Genomic DNA, 20,940 nt, shown 5'->3' on the forward strand with positions numbered 1-20,940 from the left:
GACCTTTAAAACAATCACAGTGTAACACGCTCAGTGTTGCCATAGTGATATAAACAGAGACTGAGTTAGCATAAGAAAGGAGTAAAATTCCTGGGTTTATGAACCATCCATCACTAACGTTTTCACATTGTAAGTTTTCCCAAACGAACACTACCTGAATCCGGAAGTATCGTTAATCATGCACTCAGACTCCTGGGATAAAAGAAAAGCTACTAAGGGGCTAATTTTCCTAAAGGTAGTCTCACTGGCATTAACGAAAAACAAATGTTAAGTTCTTTTCCCTACATTAAGTAGGCTTAAGTTTTTCCAATGTGCCCAAGACTTACTCTCTAAAAATGGGCCTACTAGCACCTCCGAACTACCCACACTTCCCTCAGCAGGGCACCAGTTCATATGGAGCACTGAGCAGTCATCAAAGGAGTATTTATATGAGACTGACAGAATGTACAATCAGACCTCTGTCTGATGGAGTTGCAGCCTCTTGAGAATCTGGAGGAGCAACCAATGGAGGAAGGGGGAAGGATGTGAAGGAGCAGTAGAGAGAAAAATCCCAATCAGGACTCAGTTTCAATCAAGCTGAGGATGCCATAGACATTTCTCAGAACTGTTTTACTGTTGTTTAACAATCTCTTGGTTTCAGGAATAGTGGTCTCCCACAAAAGTGGGAAAATACAATACAAAAAGACTCAAAAGAAAGAAAATCCAAATAACTGAAAGGAAGAAAATTTATATCCATAACACACTTCAAAATCAGCTTCCTTTCCAACCTCCATTTTTGAACAAAGGACTTCTCCTTTGTTCATCCTCAGGCTCAAAAGCTTGGGGTCATCATAGAGTCCTCACTCTCCTTCAACTGTAACTAGTTAGGCCTCAAATTCCAGAGATTCTTCCTTCAACATCTCTCATTCCATTCACTTACACAGTTTTTTACTGCATACTTAGTTATGCTAGTCTCCAGGAGACTTGGGTGGTAGGTATAGGATAGGACGTGGAAATATATACAGAAACAGCTACTACACAAGTCTGCTAATAACTGCTAATAAAGGAGTGTCTGAGAAATAAATACCACAAAGATTTTGAAATGTGAGATGATGTCTGGCTGAAGTAATCAGGAAATGCTTGGGGGGCAGGCAGTAAGCACTCAAGCCGACCTTGAATCCAAGGTCTAACTTTGATCAGATGGAGCTAGTGAAAGGAACTGGGAAGGAAAGCATTCAGGGAATAGCAAATCCAGGTGGCTGCCAGGCACCAAAGGTCCAGGAGAGGAGTGGTAAGAGTAAGGGCTGGGGCCAAGTAGTGCAACCTTTGAATGCTAGCATAAGAAGTCTTTAACCCTTAAGCTACCGGTTCATCTCTCTGCCCCGTCATTTGCACCTTTACATCTGACACCTACTTTCATCAGGAACTTCACTGCAAAGGTGCAAAACAAAGTTGGTGGTAGCTGTCTTTGTGATCATAGGGTGTCATGGAACAGGCTGCTGCTGTGAGTGGCTGAACAGAAAGCTGGTCTCTTTAGTGCTAACAAAACTAGACTCAGGCTGGATTAGAAAGCACATCTAATTTGGGGAAGGTTTCAAAACCCTGTCAGCCTTCAACAACATTAACCAGGGTTGTGATCTCAGACTGAGAATACCAATTTAATCCTTCTCAAATTTGCCTTCATTATATGACTCCCCTGCTCAAGGATCTACGATGAGTTGTATTACCTACAATAGGTCATTCAAATCCCTCTGCCTGGAATCATGCATAATCCATGGTTATGCATATCCTGGTTATGCATAACCAGGTTATGCAATCCTGGTTATGCATAATCCAACCCCACCAAACCTTTTCAAACTTATCTGTTACTATCAACCTCCTTTCCTAGTCAGTAGGGCTAAATTACAACAGGGCTAGTGTTACAGTCTTAGTAGAGCTGAGTTACATTTAAAGTACATAATAGTTAAGGCCATTTTTTTCAAGCATAAAAAATATAAATTTTAGGGGCATCTGGGTGGCTCAGTCGGTTGAGCATCCAACTCTTGATTTCAGCTCAGGTCATGATCCCAGGGTAGTGGCATCAAGCCCGGTGTCAGGCCCCACGCCAAGTGTGGAGCCCGCTTAAGACTCTCGCTCCCTCTGCCTTTCTCTCTTGCTCGTGTGCTCTCTCTCTCTTTATACACACACACACACACACACACACACACACACACACACATAAATACATATATACACATATAAAATATTTATAAAAACTTGGCAGTCCTTATTCATGCTGTATTCTCAAGTGTGTTCTGAACTTGAAAAGTCCAAAATTATTGTGTTCATACTGTATAAATGTGAAAGAAAAGTCACAAATGACAGTGATGTAACAGTAGGGGGAAGGTGTATACACTATCAGTGAATGTTAAACACTTAAGATTTTACAGTTCACTGGAGATGAACTGTACACCAAAATAAACTGTAAACCAACTCTAGTTAATAATATGCCTACCAAAGTATTTAGGAGGAAGTATTTAGAAGGATATCTGCAATTTAAATAGACGGAAAGATGTGTGACAAAGCAAGTTATGTTAAAATGTTAATGGTAGTTGAGTTGTGTGTAGGTGTGTCTGTTATGAAATGGCTGCATGTTTGAAATTTTTGATACTAAAACACAGGGGGAAATGGCATTGATAACACACTATGCTTCGTGAAGCTGTAAGAAGTTAAAATTGTTGGAATGGCAGCATCAAGCATTTGCTCCTTGATGCTTCCTTGCTGGCATGCACATAACCCACGAAGCCCTTATTTTCTGGTGTGGTATACTCTCTGTTTGCATGGTTATCTCTCCTACCACAGTATAAGTTCCTGGTGGGCACAGAACCACTCTAATCTGGATTTACATACCTATTGCTTTGTATCGTGTTTGGAGAATAGTATGTGTTCAATAACGGTGGGATGACTGAATGAAAGTGTAACTGCTAAGGACCAAAGTAATATACTCTCTCACAATTCACTTTTTTCATTTCTCACCTACGCTAAAAGTTAGTACGTTCCGTGTTCAAGAGAAATGTCTTTTATTTTTCCCCAAGCATGCAAAATTTCTAAAAGTAAGACAAAACTCATCTGTGTTCAGATTACTTTGTATTCTATTACTTAAACAAGTCTGAAGACCTCCTGACACTCAACAACTCTTTAGGTTTTTTTTTTTTTTTTTTTTTTTCCTGAAAGTGAAGTCTCCGACTTCCAAGGACATCTGGAATTTGTTTTAAGCAAATCTTAGATATGTTGTGAGAACTAAGAGGTTCCTGAACTGGCCAAAAGCAGGAAACCGGAGATCTGGGGAAAAGATAAAAACAAACACTACATAAAAAACTCACGAAGCAAATTAATCAAGAACTTTCCCAAGAAACGGAGGGAAAGTCTTAAGGAGGCTTCGCGGAACATCTCAAACTCCCCCCAGAGCGGCTTCTCCCCTCCTCTCTCCCATCACAGCCAGTCAGAGATAGCGCCGCGCGGCCACTCCCAACATGCCACGCGACTGGAGCTGGTGCCGCGGAAGATGCTGCTTCTCACGTCAACCTCCGCGAAACAACGTGCTTTCTCGGCGGGAGCAGCAGATTCTGAACTGGAAAACCTAGGTCTGAGTCCCTGCTGCCCCACCCGCCTGATGTGCCAGTCTCTTGTCCTCTCTGTGCTTCAGTTCCCTCATCTGTGAATCGGTAATGACTCTGTAACCCCAGTTCGCGCACAGGGTGATTACTAAGATGAGGGGCGTTAAGGCGCTTTAAGGAAGACGCAAGACTCTCAATTTGTTACGGTTCTTAAACACGCGGTGCTTACAACCAGCCCCAGACCAATCTCTCAAAGTCACCGCTGTCCCTCACTCCCTTCCCGCCCGGCGCCTATGCTGAGGCCGCTCCCTCCTGTCGGCCCCATGCGGGAGCCGCGCGGCGCCGTCTGCCGTACCTGCAGCTACTTGGTCAGCCGGGCCCTCCTGCTGACCCATGACGAAGTCTTGCACGAGGCCCCACAGGGCGCCCGTAGGCGCCACCGCCTCCAGAGCGGCGGCGGCGGCCATGACGCGAACCAGAGACCGTGGGAGGGGAAGTGGGCGGTGGCACGGGATGGGCCTCTGAGCGCACGCGCCTCCTGAGCCAATCGCCTTTGGAAGGTTAAAGAGGCGGGGCGCTCCCTGGATCACGTGCCTGCCGGCTCCTGGCCAGGCAGTTCCAGGGAGGGATGGGACGGTTCCTCCCCGAGGGGCGGGGCTTGGAGACGGGACGGTGGCGCGGGGAGGGAAGACGGCTGCTGGGCACGCAGCCGGGGGCCATTGAGGGCGAATAATTCCCGGCCCGGCTCCCGGGGAGACGGGCGGCGGGGCGGGCACCTGGCTGGGTGGGGCCGAGGGGCGGTACACACCCTGGGGGAAGCCAATGAGAAAATCAGGCCCGGTCCGAGGGGGCGGTGCCGTCGGTCACATGCACACCTGGGGCGGGCGGCGGCGGAGGCGCGGGCACCGCGAGCGGGCGGCAGGGAGCGGGGCCGGGCTAGGGCGGGGTTAGGCAGGTGAGTGACAGGCTCCGGGGGGCCGGCCCCTACTGGGAGCTCCGAGCGAGCAGGGAGTAGCTGCGGCGGTGCCCGCCCCCTCTCTCCGCCCCTCCATCGGAGCTGGTCTCCGGCCGGGCACCGTCGCGGGCCCCCCTGGCCCGGCCACCTGGGACTGTGCTGGGGAATCGGCCACCTCCCTCTCTCCCGTCGCCCGCAAAGTTTGTGGCGAAGCCGGCGCCCGGGCAGAGCGCGCCCCCGGGGGGAGATCGGGGAGCGCCCGATGCCGGGAGGCAGGAGCCGTTGACCCGGGACGCCGCCGTCCGGGCAGGATCGCAGAGCAGCAGACAAGTCCGCCGCCTCCGGTGCATGGGGCCCGGCTGAAGAGCCAGCATGGGCAACTGCGTGGGGAGACAGCGCCGGGAGAGGCCGGCCGCCCCGGGACACCCCCGCAAGCGAGCAGGTAACGACGAGGAAAGGAGCAGGGCCACGGGCGCCTCGTCAGTTGTCCCCCTCCTCGCTCGAGTTCTGGGCTTCCTAAACGACCTCCCACGGCTCCTGACGCCTGGGTTTCCCCGATGTCTGTTCCGGAGCCAGACGGGAGCCCCCTCCCCAGCCCTGGTGGCCGGGGGAGCCGAGTTGGGGCAACTGCGAGCGCTGACCCGGCTGCGAGCCCAACTCGCTCCAACTGGGAAGCTCAGAGTGAGGGTGGGGGCGGGGGCAGGAAATGTTTGCAGACCGCAGCGGGGCCGCGGAGGGGAGGGGGACCCCGGACGGGGGCGCCGCTGGCCTGGCAGCTGGGTCGGGGTCGGAGGCTGGCCCGTCGGGGCACGGCGCGGGCGGCCAGTCGTCCCCAGAACTCGGAGCGAGCGAGAACTGTCGCTCTTCCAAAGACTGTCTGTGTCATTATCGGGCTGCAAATCGTGTCTGCCGGAATCCAACTGGCAAAAGCAGCGCAGGACTCTGGGAAAGAAATCTTTATTTTTCCCGCAGGGCTTTTTAGAGCTTCCCGGCTGTCTGGGAGTCTAGAAAAGGTGGGGTGTGGGGTGAGAATTGCGCTCGGGTTTGTTGGGATCCTTCCCAGCCTTGGGGATGGGATCTGCTCCCTGGTGATCCGCGAGGGCTGGGCAGCGCCTTCTCACTTTCTTGGTACACTCCTCCTATCCTGGCTCTTCGCCCTGGGAAGAGGTCTGGCGTTCGTTTCCCCGGGTCTTGTACTCACTTCCTTCTCTGAGAGTGTTGCAAGGACCTTCTGAGAATGATAAAAATCGTATACTTTAGAGTTGAAAGGGACCTTCAAAACTTGTCTGAAGTCCAGGTAGACTTACCTCCTCCTGTCTGTGTAGAAGCCCTGATCCAGAGAGGTTGAAGAACTGGTCCAAAGTCCCACAGCTAGTTAGCAGTGCAGCTGGGGCTAGAAAGCAGTCGCCTGTTCCACCCAGTTGCCACATATCCCTTTTTGTAAGAGGAGCCACAGGCATAGTATAGTCATTAATGAAGTGGAAACTAGTTGGAATTTCCTGTCTCCTTTGACACGGAAGGTGTGTTGCTTGGGTTGTGGGAACTGGGAAGGAAGATGAGGGGAAACGTGGGGGAAGCAGAGAAGGATGTCTGTGTGGTGGACAGGATGACTTCTGAAAGAAGAAACGTGTTTTTATGGGGGTGGGGGTCATAGGGTAAAATCTAACATTGAAATCCTGTTGGCAGCCTTGTCCATTTTGATTGAGAAAAATTGATTCTCAAACCCAAGGGCTGGCTGGCTTTCTTTCTTTCTTCCTTCCTTTCTTTCTCTCTTTCACTTATTCAGCGAATATTTATTATTTATGTGCTCAGGCCACATAATTGATTTTGTAGCATTTTTCACTGGTGACAACCCTCTCATACTTGAAACTACCCCCCCCCCCTTCCCTTCTTGGCATTAGACTATCCTGGTTTTTTTCTCTGATCACTCCTGCTCACCATCACATCACCTCCTAGGTGTGGGTGCACCACGGTGCAGTTTGGCATTCTGTTCTTTCTCTCATACTCCCTCCCAGAGAAATTGTACACAGTCCCACAACTCTTTCCACTGGGAAGACCCCTACACTGTATCTTCAACTATTATCTGTCAAACTCCAGATCCATACCTGTAAATGCCCACTGGACACACTGATGTAGTTATCCTTTGGATTCAACACTTCCAAAACCAAGCTCTGCATCTCTCCCTTCAGCAAGCTTCCCTTTACTCTTCCATTCTTGCGGTTGTCTAACTTCATACTTTGGAGATGTCTCTGCTGACTTTCTCTGCCTCCTAGTCAGTCATCCGCTGGAACCTGCTGGTTCTTCCTTGGCAAGTCATTCTAACCTGTCCCTTCCACTCCGCTTCACTCTCTTCTCATCTGAAGTCCAACCCACCTCCCAGGCTGAAGTTAGTTCCCCACCAAGGGCAAGTTCATCTTCAGTCATTCATCCCATGCCTGCACACTGTGGTCCCTCCCAGAAGATGTTTGTTAAATTAACCTGTTCTGAACCCTGTAATTCTATGTTTAGAAAAAAATTTTTTAACAGAAACTATTTTTTAAAATAAATCCTACGTCCAACATGGGACTCAAACTCACAAGCCCAAGATCAAGAGTTGCATGCTCTACTGACTGAGTCAGCCAGGCGCCCCTGTTTAGTAGTCTTTTTGCATCTTTCCACTTCTGTAAGAACTTTAACTTTCAAGGCTTTTCAGTTTGATCTGGTCCTTTCTTTTAAGGTGTGATTTCTTTGTCTTCCTCTGACATTAAAGCCACGCTGTTTGCTCATTCCCATTTCTCCCTTCTTATCAAGAACCTTTCTTCCTTTTGAGGTTTGCCTCAAATCCCCTATCTTTCTAGGAGCACCTTGCCTGACAATTCTAACCCCCCCTTCTGAGAACTCCTGCAGACACATTATGCCACTTAACAATCACCTACTCCATATTATTAGTCATTTCTTTGATGTTTATAGTCTTATATCAGAAACTACAGTGCAAGCCTTGAAGACCTGGGTTCTGTCTTATCCTTGTGTGTCTCTCACACTCACTCATGTAGCCATGTACATACACACATGCACACACACTCAGCACCCAGCACAATGACTTGTACAGAGGAGCCACTCTGTTGACTTTAGAATGTTAACCCGACTGTATCCTGTCATCTAGATTTTTCATGTAAACATTTTACTGAAGTATCTATCTGCATTTTTTTTTTTTTACCTGCTAGTGTATCATTTTTTTCGATTCTGCAGGTCTCTCTGTGAATAAAGCTATTCATAAAGTCCAAAGCCAAGGGGAACTCTGTAGGATGACAAGTTTGGTATGAGGGAAGGAATCCTTCTTAACTTCACAGCATGCACCTGGCATTCCTGTAACATCTGCAGCTTACCCTTTGACAAAGACATAGTTTGATGTTGTAACACTAATGCCTAAAACTCCTCAACTCCCTTGGTGACTCTTACCTTTCCTTTGCCACTGGTGTAATGGGGAAAAATCATCAACAGAGAGCTACAACCTGAGTTCTAGTCCTAGGCCTGGAGCTGGATGATACTGGGCAAGTCATCAAACCTCTCTCAGGTCACACTTTCAATGTCTCAGAAAGGAGCAAGGTTGTACAAAATCATTAGAGCTGTTTCAACATCTTCATAAAGGCACCTGTTCAAAACTGCAAAGTTATTGGGTTGAAATTTCAGGCCTTGTTATGTCATCCTTTGGCCTTAGTTCTGTCTTCCTAGTCACTTGTTAGGTAAAACAGAGACATAATGCCCATTGGTCAGGCCATCTTGCATTAGCTATTTAGTTTTTAACTGTTACTCATAATGCATCCCCCGAAAGTCTAGATTCCCCCTCCAGGTGCTGGGCGGTCCTTGCACTCTTCAGAGAATACTTGAAGATTTACTCATGTGGGGTGCTCCCACCACCACATATACATACCCAGGGTAGATCAATATCTCTGCCCCTGAAGTGGGTAAGGCAGCCCCTCCCCCAACCACCCCAGGGAGAAATAGAGGTGGTAGAACAGGCAAGTCTCTTGCCCAGTTCTACCCTTTGAGAATGTGGCAGGGCTGAAACCCAAATATCTGACTCTGTGATGTGCCAGGCATATCCACTTACATTCTGGAATCTCAAGCCCGGTGTGGACAGACCCAGGGCCCTGTTTTGAGCTGGTTGGGCTTGGCACTGTGGTTGCTTCTCATTGTGTGGGCTGCTGTGGCTATTCTTGAGGGAGTAATTGGGCAACTTCTCCATTTGCTCAGTAAATATTTACTGAGTGCCAGGCACCTTGCTGGCTGTGAACAGACATGGTTTTTGGCCACATGAAGCTTACAGTTTAGGGGTGGAGGGAGAAAATAAACCTATAGTCATACAAATTCCATGTGATCATACATGGAAATCCTGTATGATAATACATACGGTTATGTATTACTATATATGCTGGTGACTCACACATTTATAATTTCAGCCCATCCTCTTCAACTCTAGCCTTGTATATTTTGCTGGTGGTCAACACATTGGACGTCTGACAGGCTTCTCAGTTTAACATGTCCGAGACAAAATGAACCCGCACCCCCCACTCCTGCTCTTCCCAAAGTCTTCCCAGCTCAGCTCATGGTGATTTATTTCATCCTTCCATTGCCCAGGCCCCCAAAACACTACCCCAAAACACACCCCTGACTCCTCCCCTTTGCCTCAGCCCCACATCCATTTAATCAATAGGTGCTGTTGGCTTTGCCTTAAATATACCCAGAACCTGAGTCCCATCATCCGCACACTTTGGCCCTGCTCTAAGCTCCCGTCAGTCTCTTAACTGACCTTCCTGCTTCCTCCCTTGTCTCCTGACAGACCGTTTTCATCGCAGCAGCGAGAGTGGTGCTGCAAAACCGTAAGTCAGCTTTTGTTGCTCCTGTGCTCCCCATTTCATCCCCAGCCCTTGTGTTGGCCTACAAAACACGATACAATTTTCACCAGCTTACCTTTCCTAAGCCATCTCTTGCTCTTCAGCCCCTGTTCCACACCCCCTGGTACCTGAACGGGGCCCTCCCTCCCTCGCCTCCTCCACATTCCTCCTCAGTCAAGCCCTCTCAGGCCAGCCTTTTATAAATCGATCCCCTTCCCTGTACTACCTGCTGTCAGCATTATCCCCCCCCCACCGCCCCCTTCCCTGTTTTATTTTTCTCCATGGCAGTTACCATCATCTGACATTGGCTGCCTCTCCTACCGCATGTGGTCAGGGATTTTTATTTGTTTGCCCCCTGATACATAGAGCAGTGCCTGGCATACAGAGGTGCCTGATAAGTCTTTGTCGAATGAAACCAGTGTATCCCTAACAGTGTTGGGAAGGTCTGTAGAAAAGCAGGAATGAGCAGACCTGACTGCTCTCTCATCTCGTAAGTGTTAGGGCATGCATCTAATAAGGGGACTTAGGCTGCAGCCTCACAGTGCTATTCTGTTCCTGGGACTGGCTTCTCTGTCATCCCAGGCCTGGGTAAGGTCTCAAATACCTGGCATATAATTCCCTGTGATTTGGGAGCCTCTTGCTAGGAGATACAGGGGCTATGGCAGCAGAGCAGAGTGAAGTCCCCTATTAGGGTCCTAACCAGGCAGTGGCACTTTCTTGACATTTTATGTCATTTAATGCATCTGACTGTGGACCCCTCTCTCAGATACACATGGTATTTGTAGTCATTAACTCAAAGGGCAGGGATGGGGTGGTCTAACAGACTGGGAAGCAGGAAGGCGGGTGATGTGGATTCCAGGCCTCTCTCTGCCAAGTAACTTGCTGAGGAATTTTTAGAATCATAGAATTTTGGAGCTGAAAGGAACTTAAAGTTTTCTTTAACCTCTTTTTCTTTTCCAGCTATTAAAAAGAGAATAAAGGTATATCTGCTCCCTGCCGAGTTCACAGAAACGTGGTGCAGGCTATATAAAAACTGCATGGGCTCCTTTAAGTTTTCAGTGTGTTGGGGTCAAGGCATTGTAGGGAAGTGCTCAAGGTCAAGTATATTCAAAAGGGAGGAGGTCTAGTCTGGCCCTTTCTTAAGTGGTGATCTTGGGCAAGTCATTTGTTTTGTGCTCAGTTGATCTTCTATTTTAAAAAATGATAATTATTTGCAGTTTACTTCAGAAAGATGTTATGGGGATAAAATAAATGAACACTGTTTTGAAAATTGGTTTCATGACTGCATGGTCTACTCAAATATGAGATCCCAACCCAGATCCTCATCTGGCATTGATGGGAAATAAAGCGTTGGTTCTCTGCTTCTTCCTAATTATGTGTGCGGCTTTGATCTCTCTGAGCCTCAGTTTCCCCATTTGTACAATGGGATGACTGCTACCCTACCCACCTCCCAGAGAGGTTTTAAGAATCAAGTGAGATCCTGGATAAAAAGAGGTTTCGTGAACTCATAAAGTTTCTATTATCCTAGCCACAGGATTTTTACACACAAAAACCATGGCCAGTGATTTTCCCCACCAGATCATTGAAGCTTACTCTTTTTTCAAAGAGCAAAACTATAAAAGAAATGTTTAAAAACTATTTTTGGATGGGAATCTTTCTGAAATGGATGATAGGCTTCCAAGCAAAATACACTGAGCATGAATAACCTCCTCTTTGCGACTCAGGGGTGTTGAGTTCATACCTGTATGTACAAAGCACCTGCTTGGTGGAGGTGGGAACCACAAAAGCTTCTTTCTGTCAAAAGCCTTTATCTCTGAAAGAAGAGGGGTGAACTGGTGACAGGCAGAAGGAAATTGCTAAGGGAGAGCCTGGCCTTCCTCAGGGTCCCAAGCACCATTGGTGCAGGGACGCTCTTGATTCCTGTTCTGGGCTCTGAGTGAGAACAATGTCCTGCCTGATCAGTGTGAGGCCGCTGGGCTTCTGAGACTAGAGGGCAGTGGGCCCCAAACTAAATGGTGTCCAGCCACTGTCCTTTTGGGGTTCATGTTTCCACCTATAATCTGTCTTCTCCCTGGCAGCAGTCACTCCTTTTTTTCATTTCCCCACATAAAACGTGCTTAAATATACGTAACATAAAATTTACCATGTTAACTACTTTCTAGTAGATGGTTCTGTCCATTAAGAACGTTTGCATTGTTATACATCCATCACCACCATTCAGCTCGACAACTTTTTCATCTTCCCCGGCTGAAACTCTGTACCCATTAAACACAAACTCCTCATTCTTCTCTCCCCAGGCCCCTGGCAGCTGCCACTCCGCCCTCTGTCTCTTATGAATTTGACTACTCTAAGTACCTCGTAGAAGTAGAATGATGCAGTATTTGAATTTTGGGGTTAGGCTTATTTCACTTAGCACAATATCTTCAAGGTTCTTCTATGTTGTACCATGTGTCAGAATTCCCTTCCTTTTTAAGGCTGAATAATTTTCCAGTGTATGTCGGTACCACATTTAGTTCACTCATCTGTCAGTGACACTTGGGCTGCTTCTACCTTTTGGCTACTGTGAGTAACGCTCCTGGGAACATGGGTGTACAAATCTGTTGGGAGTCCCTGCTTTCAGTTCTTTTGTGTATATATCCAGAAGCGGAATCGCTGGCTCATATATGAATTCTACGTATAATTTTTTGAGGAATTGCCGTGCTGTTTTCCTTAGTGACTGTATCATGGTACATTTCCGCCAGCAGTGGACAAGGGTTCCAATTTCTCGCATCCTCACCAGTAATACTTGTTATCTTCTGGTTTTTATTTTGTTTGGTTTGCTTTTGATAATAGCCATCCTTATGGGTGTGAAGTGACACCTGATCATAGTGGTCACTTGAGATTCCATCTCTTGGACTCAAATATCAGCCTGTCCGATTTCCTGAGGAAACAGATGACCGGATTGTTAGAATTGTGCCCAGAGAAAGATCAGATGGGCTCACAGTGAAGCCTGAGGGACCCTCCAGAGAGGGAAGTATAGGAGGTTGGCTGGGTGGATTCTGCGACACCTTATCTGGTCAGTCAGAATTTGGCTTGCTTCTGGGTTTCTAACTAGGTGGTTGATGGCTGGGAAAGAAGACTGGATGGATGGATGGATGAATGGATGGATGGATGGATGGATGGGGCTTCAAGTGAAGCAAAGCAGCTCTGTGTTGTTGTAACTCATCTGGCTCCTAGAGAATGTTAACTCTGTCTTAACTTGGGGTGAGTGGGGTAGGCACCAATTTCCTTTTTAGCTTTTGCATGTGAGAGATGCAGGACTGTGGTTCAGATGGGAGCATGTAGGCTTGAGTCAAAGGCAAGTAGTGACAGTGACATGGTGAGTTTGCTGCTCAAAACCACGTGCTTCTCTCTGTTGGGGACAAGGTCTTGCCCCTTGCTTTCTGAGCTCACAAGGAAGAAGGACCAAGCACAGTGTGCACCCATACCTCTGACCATGCCAGCCCCTCAACTAGTGTCCCTTATTGTCAGGAAAGGGGGTGGAGCACCTTCTGCAGGGTGTGGGGTGGGGGGGACGACGACGGCTCCGCATTTGTACCTGTGTCCTCAGGGAGGCTGGCACCAGAGCCCAAGCCCAGGCAGCCAGCCAGTCACCCAGCAGCCTAGATCTTAGAGGACTCAGAGTTTCGTTGTTTTTAGGGTTGGAAGAGATACAGTTGGCAGTAGCTCACCTTTACTTGGTGTTCACCATGTGCCGGGAGCATCACGCGCAGGATCTTGGCTAATCCTCACGACCATCCTATGGGTGGACACTATTATCACCTTTTTACAGATGAAGAAACTGAGCCCTAGAAAGGTAGTGTCTCCTGCCTAAGGCCATGTAGCTTGTAAACAACAGAGCCAGGACTGGAACCCAAGTGTCTGATCTCAGAACCTGAGCTTTTGGGCCCTTGGACAGTTTATCTTCACCAGACGGGAAGAAGAGAACACATGGTTTTCATTTTTAAAATGAGTTTATTATTGAGCGTCTTTAGGCACCTCGCTAGACCCAGTCCTCTCATTCGATTGTCCTTGTTTTACCTATGGGAACATTTCTAGCCATTTTACATATGGGAAAGCTGATGGGGAGGAAAGTAAATTGATTGCTGGGGGTTATGAGGCTGAGGAGAGGCGGAACTAGAGCTCAGATTAAGCACTTTGACTCAAATTGCAGTGCTCAGAGCTCAATCTTCTGTGCTGCCCTCCCTCACTTCTCTGAAAAGAAGCTGGAAGTCTGATGTAAAACCTGCAAAGCTCCAAGGACTATAGCCACTCTGCTCCCTTCTTGTTGCTGTTCCTTCCTCCTTTAATTTCCCAACCCCCAAACTACAACCTCTACCCTAGGAGCCACATGAATCCATTGTCTTGGATCACGTGCTTGGCACTTTGTAGATGCTCAATAAATATGTGTTGAATGTTGTTTGAGGGTTGAGTATGCTGGAATCTCAGCCAGGATTGTGTTCCTAAAGAGAAATACAAGTAGAATGCAAACATCTTTGTTTTCTCCCTCTTCTCCCAGAGTGAACTGCCACTTTCCAACTCTCAGATGCCAGGGACTTGGAGAAAAGAGTGCCCTGGCTGCAGACTTTGAATTATTCCCAAATTCCCAGGAGAAAAGAGGCAACAAAGTCATTTTAGCAAAGTGCTTGCTGGATCAGGTGTCACTGTTTGTAATTAATAAGACTAATGATTTCTTACTTTGCTCAGCATTTTGCAGTTTTTAAAGTGCTTTCACCAGTACTATACATGATTTGTTCTCCACAGCCATCCTGTTAGGTAGACAGGGCAGGAATCATTTTCCCCATTTTATGGGTGAGGATATTGAGATTTATTGGGGTTGCCAAGGTGCCCAACATTACTGACAAGTAAGTGGTAGAGAGGCAGAAGCCATAGGAGCAGTGGCTCTACTGCTTTCTCCCTATGGTGGGAAAGCCTCAGTTTCCATATCTGTAAAATGGGGACAAGAGTCGGGCCACTTAGGGGAGTCAAGGACTACATTACACAAGGGGTGATGTGTGTGAAGTGATCAGCACAGTGCCCAAACACAGCAAATGCTTAATGAATAATGGCAATGGGTTGTTAATGGCAATAATCAAAGCTAAGTTCATTGTTCCTTTGGGAACTTGTATTCTACTGACTCTTGGTCAGCCCAGAGTATTGGGAAGAGCAGAATGTAGCCTCCCCTGGGTGCCCCTGGGAAATCTGCTTCTGCCCACCCTTTGGCCCTTCCCTTGGGGTCAGAGTGTATAGCGAGGGCTGACCGTGAATTTCTTTTGATTTGCAAAATCTAGAGTCTTTGAAATAGGACATTTATAAGATACCATTTTCCTTTTGGTGGCAGATAATTATGACAGTATTACACTTATTCTGTTCATTTAGTATTCATTTGCATTTTATTCCAACTCCTTTACTTCATTAGCTATGTAGCCTTGGCAAGTTGTTTTGGATTGGGGGCCTCACTTTGCTTACCTGTAAAATGAAAGTAACAGTACCTACTCTGTAGGATTGTCATGAGGATAAAATGAGTTAATGCACATTAAGTGTCCTTAGATTGGTGCCTGGGAAATATTAAAATACTTGGTAAATTGTACTTACTATTGTCACCATGTTTGGCACTTATTATTTAAGCCAGCTGTCCCCAACCTACCTCTTCCCCCCCCAAGTTAGATACAAGGCCAGTGAAGTTCATACACAAGACCTAGCTTCTGCTCTATACCCTGGTTATCTACCATTCTTGTGATTCCTCTCATTTGTTCAGGAAGGCCAATTGGAAGCAAATTGCACAAGAGTGATATTATTATAGACATAGCCTTGAATCTAGCCTCATTTTAAAAAATATGAACCTTTCACAAAAACTTGAGAACCCTTGTTAGTTACAAATCTCTTGCAACAGCCCCCACCCCCTCAGCTCTTGCTGATTTCAGCAACACCCAGTGGCTACTTTTCTGGGCTGTCTCAAAACAGATGTAAACATTTCTTGCTTGGTAGGTCAAGGCTGGGGAGTGCCCTCAGTTTGCTGTGGCTCATCTTCAGCTTGGCAGAACATCTCTGGGTCCTCTGGGGCTTCCTTCCTGGAGCCTGGCACATTTCTCTAATACACTTTGTCAACTGAAGACACCTCCTTCGTGAACTTTCTTGGAAAGTGATCAATATCCGCAGCAGAGCCACTTTACCACAGTTGATACACAGCCCCTACAACTAGATTAAGTAACAGTTGTTTTATAGTTATTATATACTGCTATTAATTAAGTACCAACTCTGTGGCAGGAACTGCAGTAGGTACTTTACCCACATTTCATCTAGTCCTCCTGATAATTCACTGAGGGTAAGACTGTCCTCATTTTAGGGGAGAGGCTCAGTGACACTATTGTGTGCAGGGTCACACAGTGAGAAATGGAGGGTTTTGGATTCCAGACCACTGTTTTAGATTTCCAGACCCGCATTCCTTCCGTGCAATACCTACCTCCTTGTCAATTTCAGCTGAGGGCTCACTGGGCCCTAAACAGGTATGGCTGGTTTACTGACTGATGTCATTGCCACCCATGACTAGCAAATAGTCTACTTCTGCCAGTTCTTGCACTACACATCCTAACTGTGCCAGAAAGTGCATTTTGTTGTCCCGTGAAAGGACAACAAAACCTTCATGGATTTGTTCTGCCTTCCTCCCCTCTCCCCAGCCCCATGCAGTGTCTGCAAAATAAACCATACTGTCCTCTATAATATGGGATATTGCACATGGCATTGATTTTTTTACTTAACGAATGCACTGTGTTTCCCCCAAAACAGACTGTCACATGGCACAGGCATTTCATTTCTCAAGACCTCACAGCATCACTGAATCAGTACCATGTAGTATAATCATTGAAATCAGTACCCATTTATTAACCTACCATGGGTGCGTTAAATACCCTACTAGGTGTTTGACATTGGTGTCTTCAATTTTCGTATCAGCCCTATAAGGTAGGCATAATTACTTCCATTTTCCAGAGGAGGAAACTGAGGCTCAAAGAGGTTAAGACCCACAAAAGTGGAGGAACTGCTATTTGAGCCCCAGTAGTTGTAAATTGGGAACCGATATCTTAACCACTATGGGAAACTGCCTCTAAAAATTCCGTACATCTGCCTTGTCCCAGGCACTGTGTTAGGTGTCAGGCACAGCAGGAAGAGTTGATTCCTTTCCTCAAGGAACTCACGGTGTGATGGACTAAATTAATACCGGAGCTTCTGTGATTGGGTTTTATTTTTTCCGTCTGGCCACGCCCTAGTGGGCAGATCCATGGCACACAGTGTCCGGGCTCCTCAGGGAGCTGCACAGCCAGGTTTACATCCCTGATGGCTCTGTTTGCTCTTTGCCCTTCTTCCCTCTGGGTCGCGCATCAGGTTCACAGATTCCTGTTTGTGGTCTGGCCACGGTCTGGCCTGGGACTGGCTGTTGAGGAGAAAGGGAGCATGATTTGGCTGGGGACTTACTGCTACTATGGCTTTTATAAGGCCCCAGATGATTGTTTTGAAAACATCCACATGCTGTATGCACTGTTATCTGGGGCCTCTCCCTCAGGAACAGGATGGGCTAGTCTTTGGAGTCAAAAGGCAGAGGGAGAGCTACACTGGGCCCTTTAATCTGCAGCCGACCCCTCCTGTTTGAAGCTGAGCCCAGCTCTGTCCTGCTGTGACATGTGTCCCATGGAAGATCCGGGGCTGGATGTCTGGTTTATTGCTGACCATCATGTACTTTTACTGCAGCCTTAAGGCAGCCTTAGGCCTGCCACTTGTGACTGCACCACCCCTTGGGCACTTGTCTGTGCCCTGGCCCACAGGAAGTGTCACAGGAGAGATTTCAGCCTCCTGGCCCTGTTCTCCTGGTCCAGTGCTAGTTTAGGTATGGATGGACGGGGACCTCTTTTATAAGCTGGGTCTGGGGCCTCTCAGCTTTAGAGGGGAAATGGTCCCTTTTTCCGAAAGCTGTGGGGTTGGCAGACTTGCTCAGAATCTTTCCTAACTTTTAGGAGAAGAGAATTGGCACTGATAAAGATTTCAGCTGGAGGAACTGGCTCATAGAGGTCAAGCCACTGCTCTGTAGTCTATCCTGCGCAGTCAGAGATAGAGCTGGTGTCAGACCCGGGAACTCTGACTCCATTTCTCATGTCTTTTTCTATCTGTCTTGCTTCAAACCTGTGTACACGTTGTACATGTATGTCTCGTCATTGATGATGGCTCATGGCTGATCTGGGGAGGGAACAAAGACAAAGATATGATACCATTTTAAGCAAGATGTTGTATAGACCAGTGCTAAATCATGCAGTGTAGACAAGCAGAGACAAAGGCAATGTATAGACACTTTAGAAAGAGTTGAGATGGGATAGGGCGGTTATTAAAGATAAGTGAGGAGAGTCGCAGAAGGGTTAGTGATTTGAGTAAGGGGTGCAGGCTGGAGAGAAGCAAGTAGTGTGATTTTCTGTGTTGCAGAAGTAGTAGATGTTTATATAAAAAGTGTGAACAACACCAGAAAGCCCAAAGAAGAAAATCTCCTGCACACTCCCTCGACCTCATGAGAGTCCCTACTCCTAGTTGGTGTTTATCTTCTAGCCTTCTTTTCTTTTTTTATTTTTTTAGGCAGCAGAATCAAATTGGCTGTGTACACCAAGGTTAAGGAAGGTCTCGAATAGTAGACGGCGAGTTTGAATCAGAGGGAGCCTCTGCTGGTCCCTGCACGTGGGGTGCAGATAAACGAAGGGCTTCGGGTGCCAACCATCTGTGAGCAGGCAGGACTGAAGCCTCTGATGAAGCAGGGGCTCCCCTACCCCAGACTTTCATCACGCACTGCACAGGAGACTCACGTTTGCTCGTGGGGGTCAGGGAAAGAATTTCTCCTGAGTTGTCTGGAAACCTAACCTGCATTCCCACCGCCCCCCAGGCCACAGGCCCCTTTCTTTCCTCTTTACCATCCAGTTTCTTCAGCAGAGCTCTCTTCCCTGGAGTTGGGGATGCATAGCCAGTTTTGCCATGCCACAAAGCCTTGCTGCTGCGTGAGGTCATTTCAGGGGAGAGACTATATATAGCGGAGGACTCGCATCAGGACAGCTCCATATTGTTCGGGCTGTTTGCATTGCCCTTCCGCCGATGTAGCCAGGGTGACCTCACACTCCATACCAGCTAGTGGGCACCACATTGTGTCTTCATTGCTCCCTCTGTGTTCTCCGGCCAGTGCTCACCCACACAGGAATGAGTTCTGACCCTGCCCAGGCCCAGGAGCCTTTAAAGAAGCAGCCTTGGGAGAGAGGCAGTGGAGAGAGAGTCCAGGGACCAGAGTTCCCTTCCAGCTCTGTCACTTTGTGCTTAGCTTGGTATATGTAACAAATCAGGTGCTGCACTGATTGACGCCAGGGAGACTGGGAACCCAGAGGTTCCACTGAAGTTGTTGCTACAGGGCACACAGTTTGAAAACCACTACAGAAGACAACCCTCTGAGGTTTCTTCCAGCCTTAGGATTCATGGGTCTGGCCTTGTGATGGTCTGTGGCCTAAATGACCCCTCAGGAGGGGTGCAAACTTTGTGACGTCTTGGAGATTTTGATGGTTGTCTGGGGTAGACTGGAGATGTGGTATAGGGAGAGAAATCTCAGGAGAGTTTTTGCAGTGGGACAGGTGGGAATAGCACAGAGTTGGCGGATCCAGTATGACTTGCTAGGCTGTATGGCCATAGGCTGTTTTCTCTGGCCGACTCCCACCTGCCTTTCCTTTCAGTGCTCATTTGTCCCAGAGAAGAGATGAAAATGAGGTTATAATGCACTTCAGGCAAGGAAAGTGCATTTAATTTAAGTTGCCTGAAGCTGAATTTCCCATTTTATATGTGGAGTATTTGTAGAGCCACGGAGGTGCCTTTGGCAGAAATCAGAAAGTCAGGATCTGGGGCCAGTTTGCTTCATTGAGCAAGTTTGTTTGCCGAGCACCTACTTTGTATTCCTAGAGAAGCATACGGGAGATCCCAGCTGTGTTAGGACCCCTTTACAAGTAACAGGAACCCACTAACCCCAGCTTAAACAAAAAAGGTGATTTATTACAGGGTTTCAGGGGGTGCTCAGGACCCCACAGCAAGACTGCTGCCTGGCCTTAAGCAGGAACTGGAAAAACCTCATCAGAATCTCCCCTTTTCCCTCAACTCTGCTTCTCCTTGGGCTCTCCCCACCCCCCATTTCCACAGCCCAAACAGTCCCAAGTATTCCTGCAAGAGCTCAGCTATCCCAGCCCCAAGTCCAGATTCCCAGGGGAGCATATCCAGTTCGCCCAGCTTGGTCCACTCAGCTCCAGCCAGGGGATGGGTGTCACTTGCAACAAAGCCTGTATGGGAGGGGCCATTCCTGACCGTGTGTAGACTGGGGACAGCTCCAGAGGAGGGGGGACTTGTGAGCTGCATCCATAGCTCCGAAGCTGTCAGCTCTTCTAGGCCTTAGTGAGAAGCTCTAGTCCTAGGGAGGGACCCGGGCATACGTGAAACACCTACTAGCCATCCAGGAGACAAAGAGGTGACCCTTGGGCAGAGCCTGCTTGTTCTGAGTATATGGCTCATCCAGTTGGGGCTGTCAGGAGGGACAGGCCTCCTCAAGCTGGTATGGACAGTGTTCCACACAGAGCAGAGGGCCCTCCAGTTTAGCTCAGGGGAAAAGGGTTTACCGGCAGGATCACATGGAGGCAGCCGGCCTCATGGGAGCTGGGGCTGGAGAGCAGTCAGGAATGGAGGCGGCTCTGCCTCTTGGGGGCTGGTGGCCTCTCTGCTTCCATCTGAGCGTCTGCTCTTAGCTTCCCTCTCTATGGACCCAGCCTTCTCCTCTCGGCTCATCGGCTTGTTCCAAGACGGAGCACACCAATGCTGAGTTCTGGCAACCTGTGTTTTGACTTCTCTGGGTCACGGGACCACCCAGATACAAGCTACTAGTGCAGAGCCTGATCACACAGAATTTGAGGCTGCCCCTTTCGGGGCTTTAGGTGGGACAGGCATGAAGAGACAGTCTCCTGCACTCAGAGGATGCTTTTGGACACTGGAGGGTAGAGGCTTGAAGATGGAAGAGAAGAGGGCTTGGGAAGGCAGACCAGCCTGAGCTAAAGCAAAGATGCAAGGAGGTGTGTGCTTCGGGGAGGGGGCAGTAAGGCCTGAAAGACCCCTTTGAAGCTAGGCTGTGGGACAGGAGATGATGCTGGGGACTTGAGAGGGTGCTCCAGACTCAAAGGGCAAAGAGGACAGCTAGGGAGGGGCTGGGGCAGCACAGAAGACGGAAGCCACTTAGGAGGCCGGGCCGGCAGTGCTCCGGCAGCGGGGGAAGGGTCTGCACTGACATGTCGGCAGTGGAAGTGCCAGGGGTACAGAAGCACTTTTGAAGAAAGAGTTTATGGGTGACAGGTTGGCTGAAGCAGAGGGAGGGTCCAAGATGTGGCAGGCAGCGGGTGGGAGCATTGGGCAGGGCTTGGCAACACTGGGGACTGGGGAAGGGCAGCTCTTTGAAGGAGAGGTCGTTAGCCTCATG

The 20,940-nt window shown here is 48.2% G+C and overlaps 2 protein-coding genes and 1 long non-coding RNA gene across 6 annotated transcripts in view; 1 reads left to right on the top strand and 2 right to left on the bottom strand.

Annotated features, from left to right (window-relative positions):
* MMS19 (MMS19 homolog, cytosolic iron-sulfur assembly component) overlaps positions 1-4,099 on the bottom strand; it is a 34,044-nt gene extending 29,945 nt beyond the window's left edge. The window contains exon 1 of one of the 2 annotated variants that reach the window (XM_019813637.3): positions 3,931-4,099. In XM_019813637.3, coding sequence (XP_019669196.1) covers positions 3,931-4,042 — 112 coding nt within the window. In that variant the 5' untranslated portion in view covers positions 4,043-4,099. The remainder of the gene's footprint in view (positions 1-3,930) is intronic. The other variant, XM_003994268.6, reaches the window with a different exon arrangement.
* UBTD1 (ubiquitin domain containing 1) overlaps positions 3,509-20,940 on the top strand; it is a 53,449-nt gene continuing 36,017 nt past the window's right edge. Inside the window, exon 1 of one of the 2 annotated variants that reach the window (XM_019813646.2) lies at positions 3,509-3,602. In XM_019813646.2, coding sequence (XP_019669205.1) covers positions 3,524-3,602 — 79 coding nt within the window. In that variant the 5' untranslated portion in view covers positions 3,509-3,523. Of the gene's footprint in view, positions 3,603-4,386; positions 4,973-20,940 lie in introns of those variants that run through there. The other variant, XM_003994271.5, reaches the window with a different exon arrangement.
* Positions 5,472-8,294, bottom strand: LOC109492622. 2 transcript variants are annotated; one of them, XR_002146554.3, is made up of 3 exons: positions 6,636-8,294; positions 5,838-6,143; positions 5,472-5,761 (listed from the first exon to the last, which is right to left on the bottom strand). It is a non-coding gene; the product is annotated as an uncharacterized LOC109492622 (long non-coding RNA). The 2 variants fall into 2 exon arrangements; XR_006587203.1 differs by having other exon boundaries at positions 5,838-8,294.

The sequence above is a fragment of the Felis catus genome, chromosome D2 (assembly GCF_018350175.1).
Source record: "Felis catus isolate Fca126 chromosome D2, F.catus_Fca126_mat1.0, whole genome shotgun sequence".
In the NCBI taxonomy this organism is placed as follows: Eukaryota; Metazoa; Chordata; class Mammalia; order Carnivora; family Felidae; genus Felis; species Felis catus.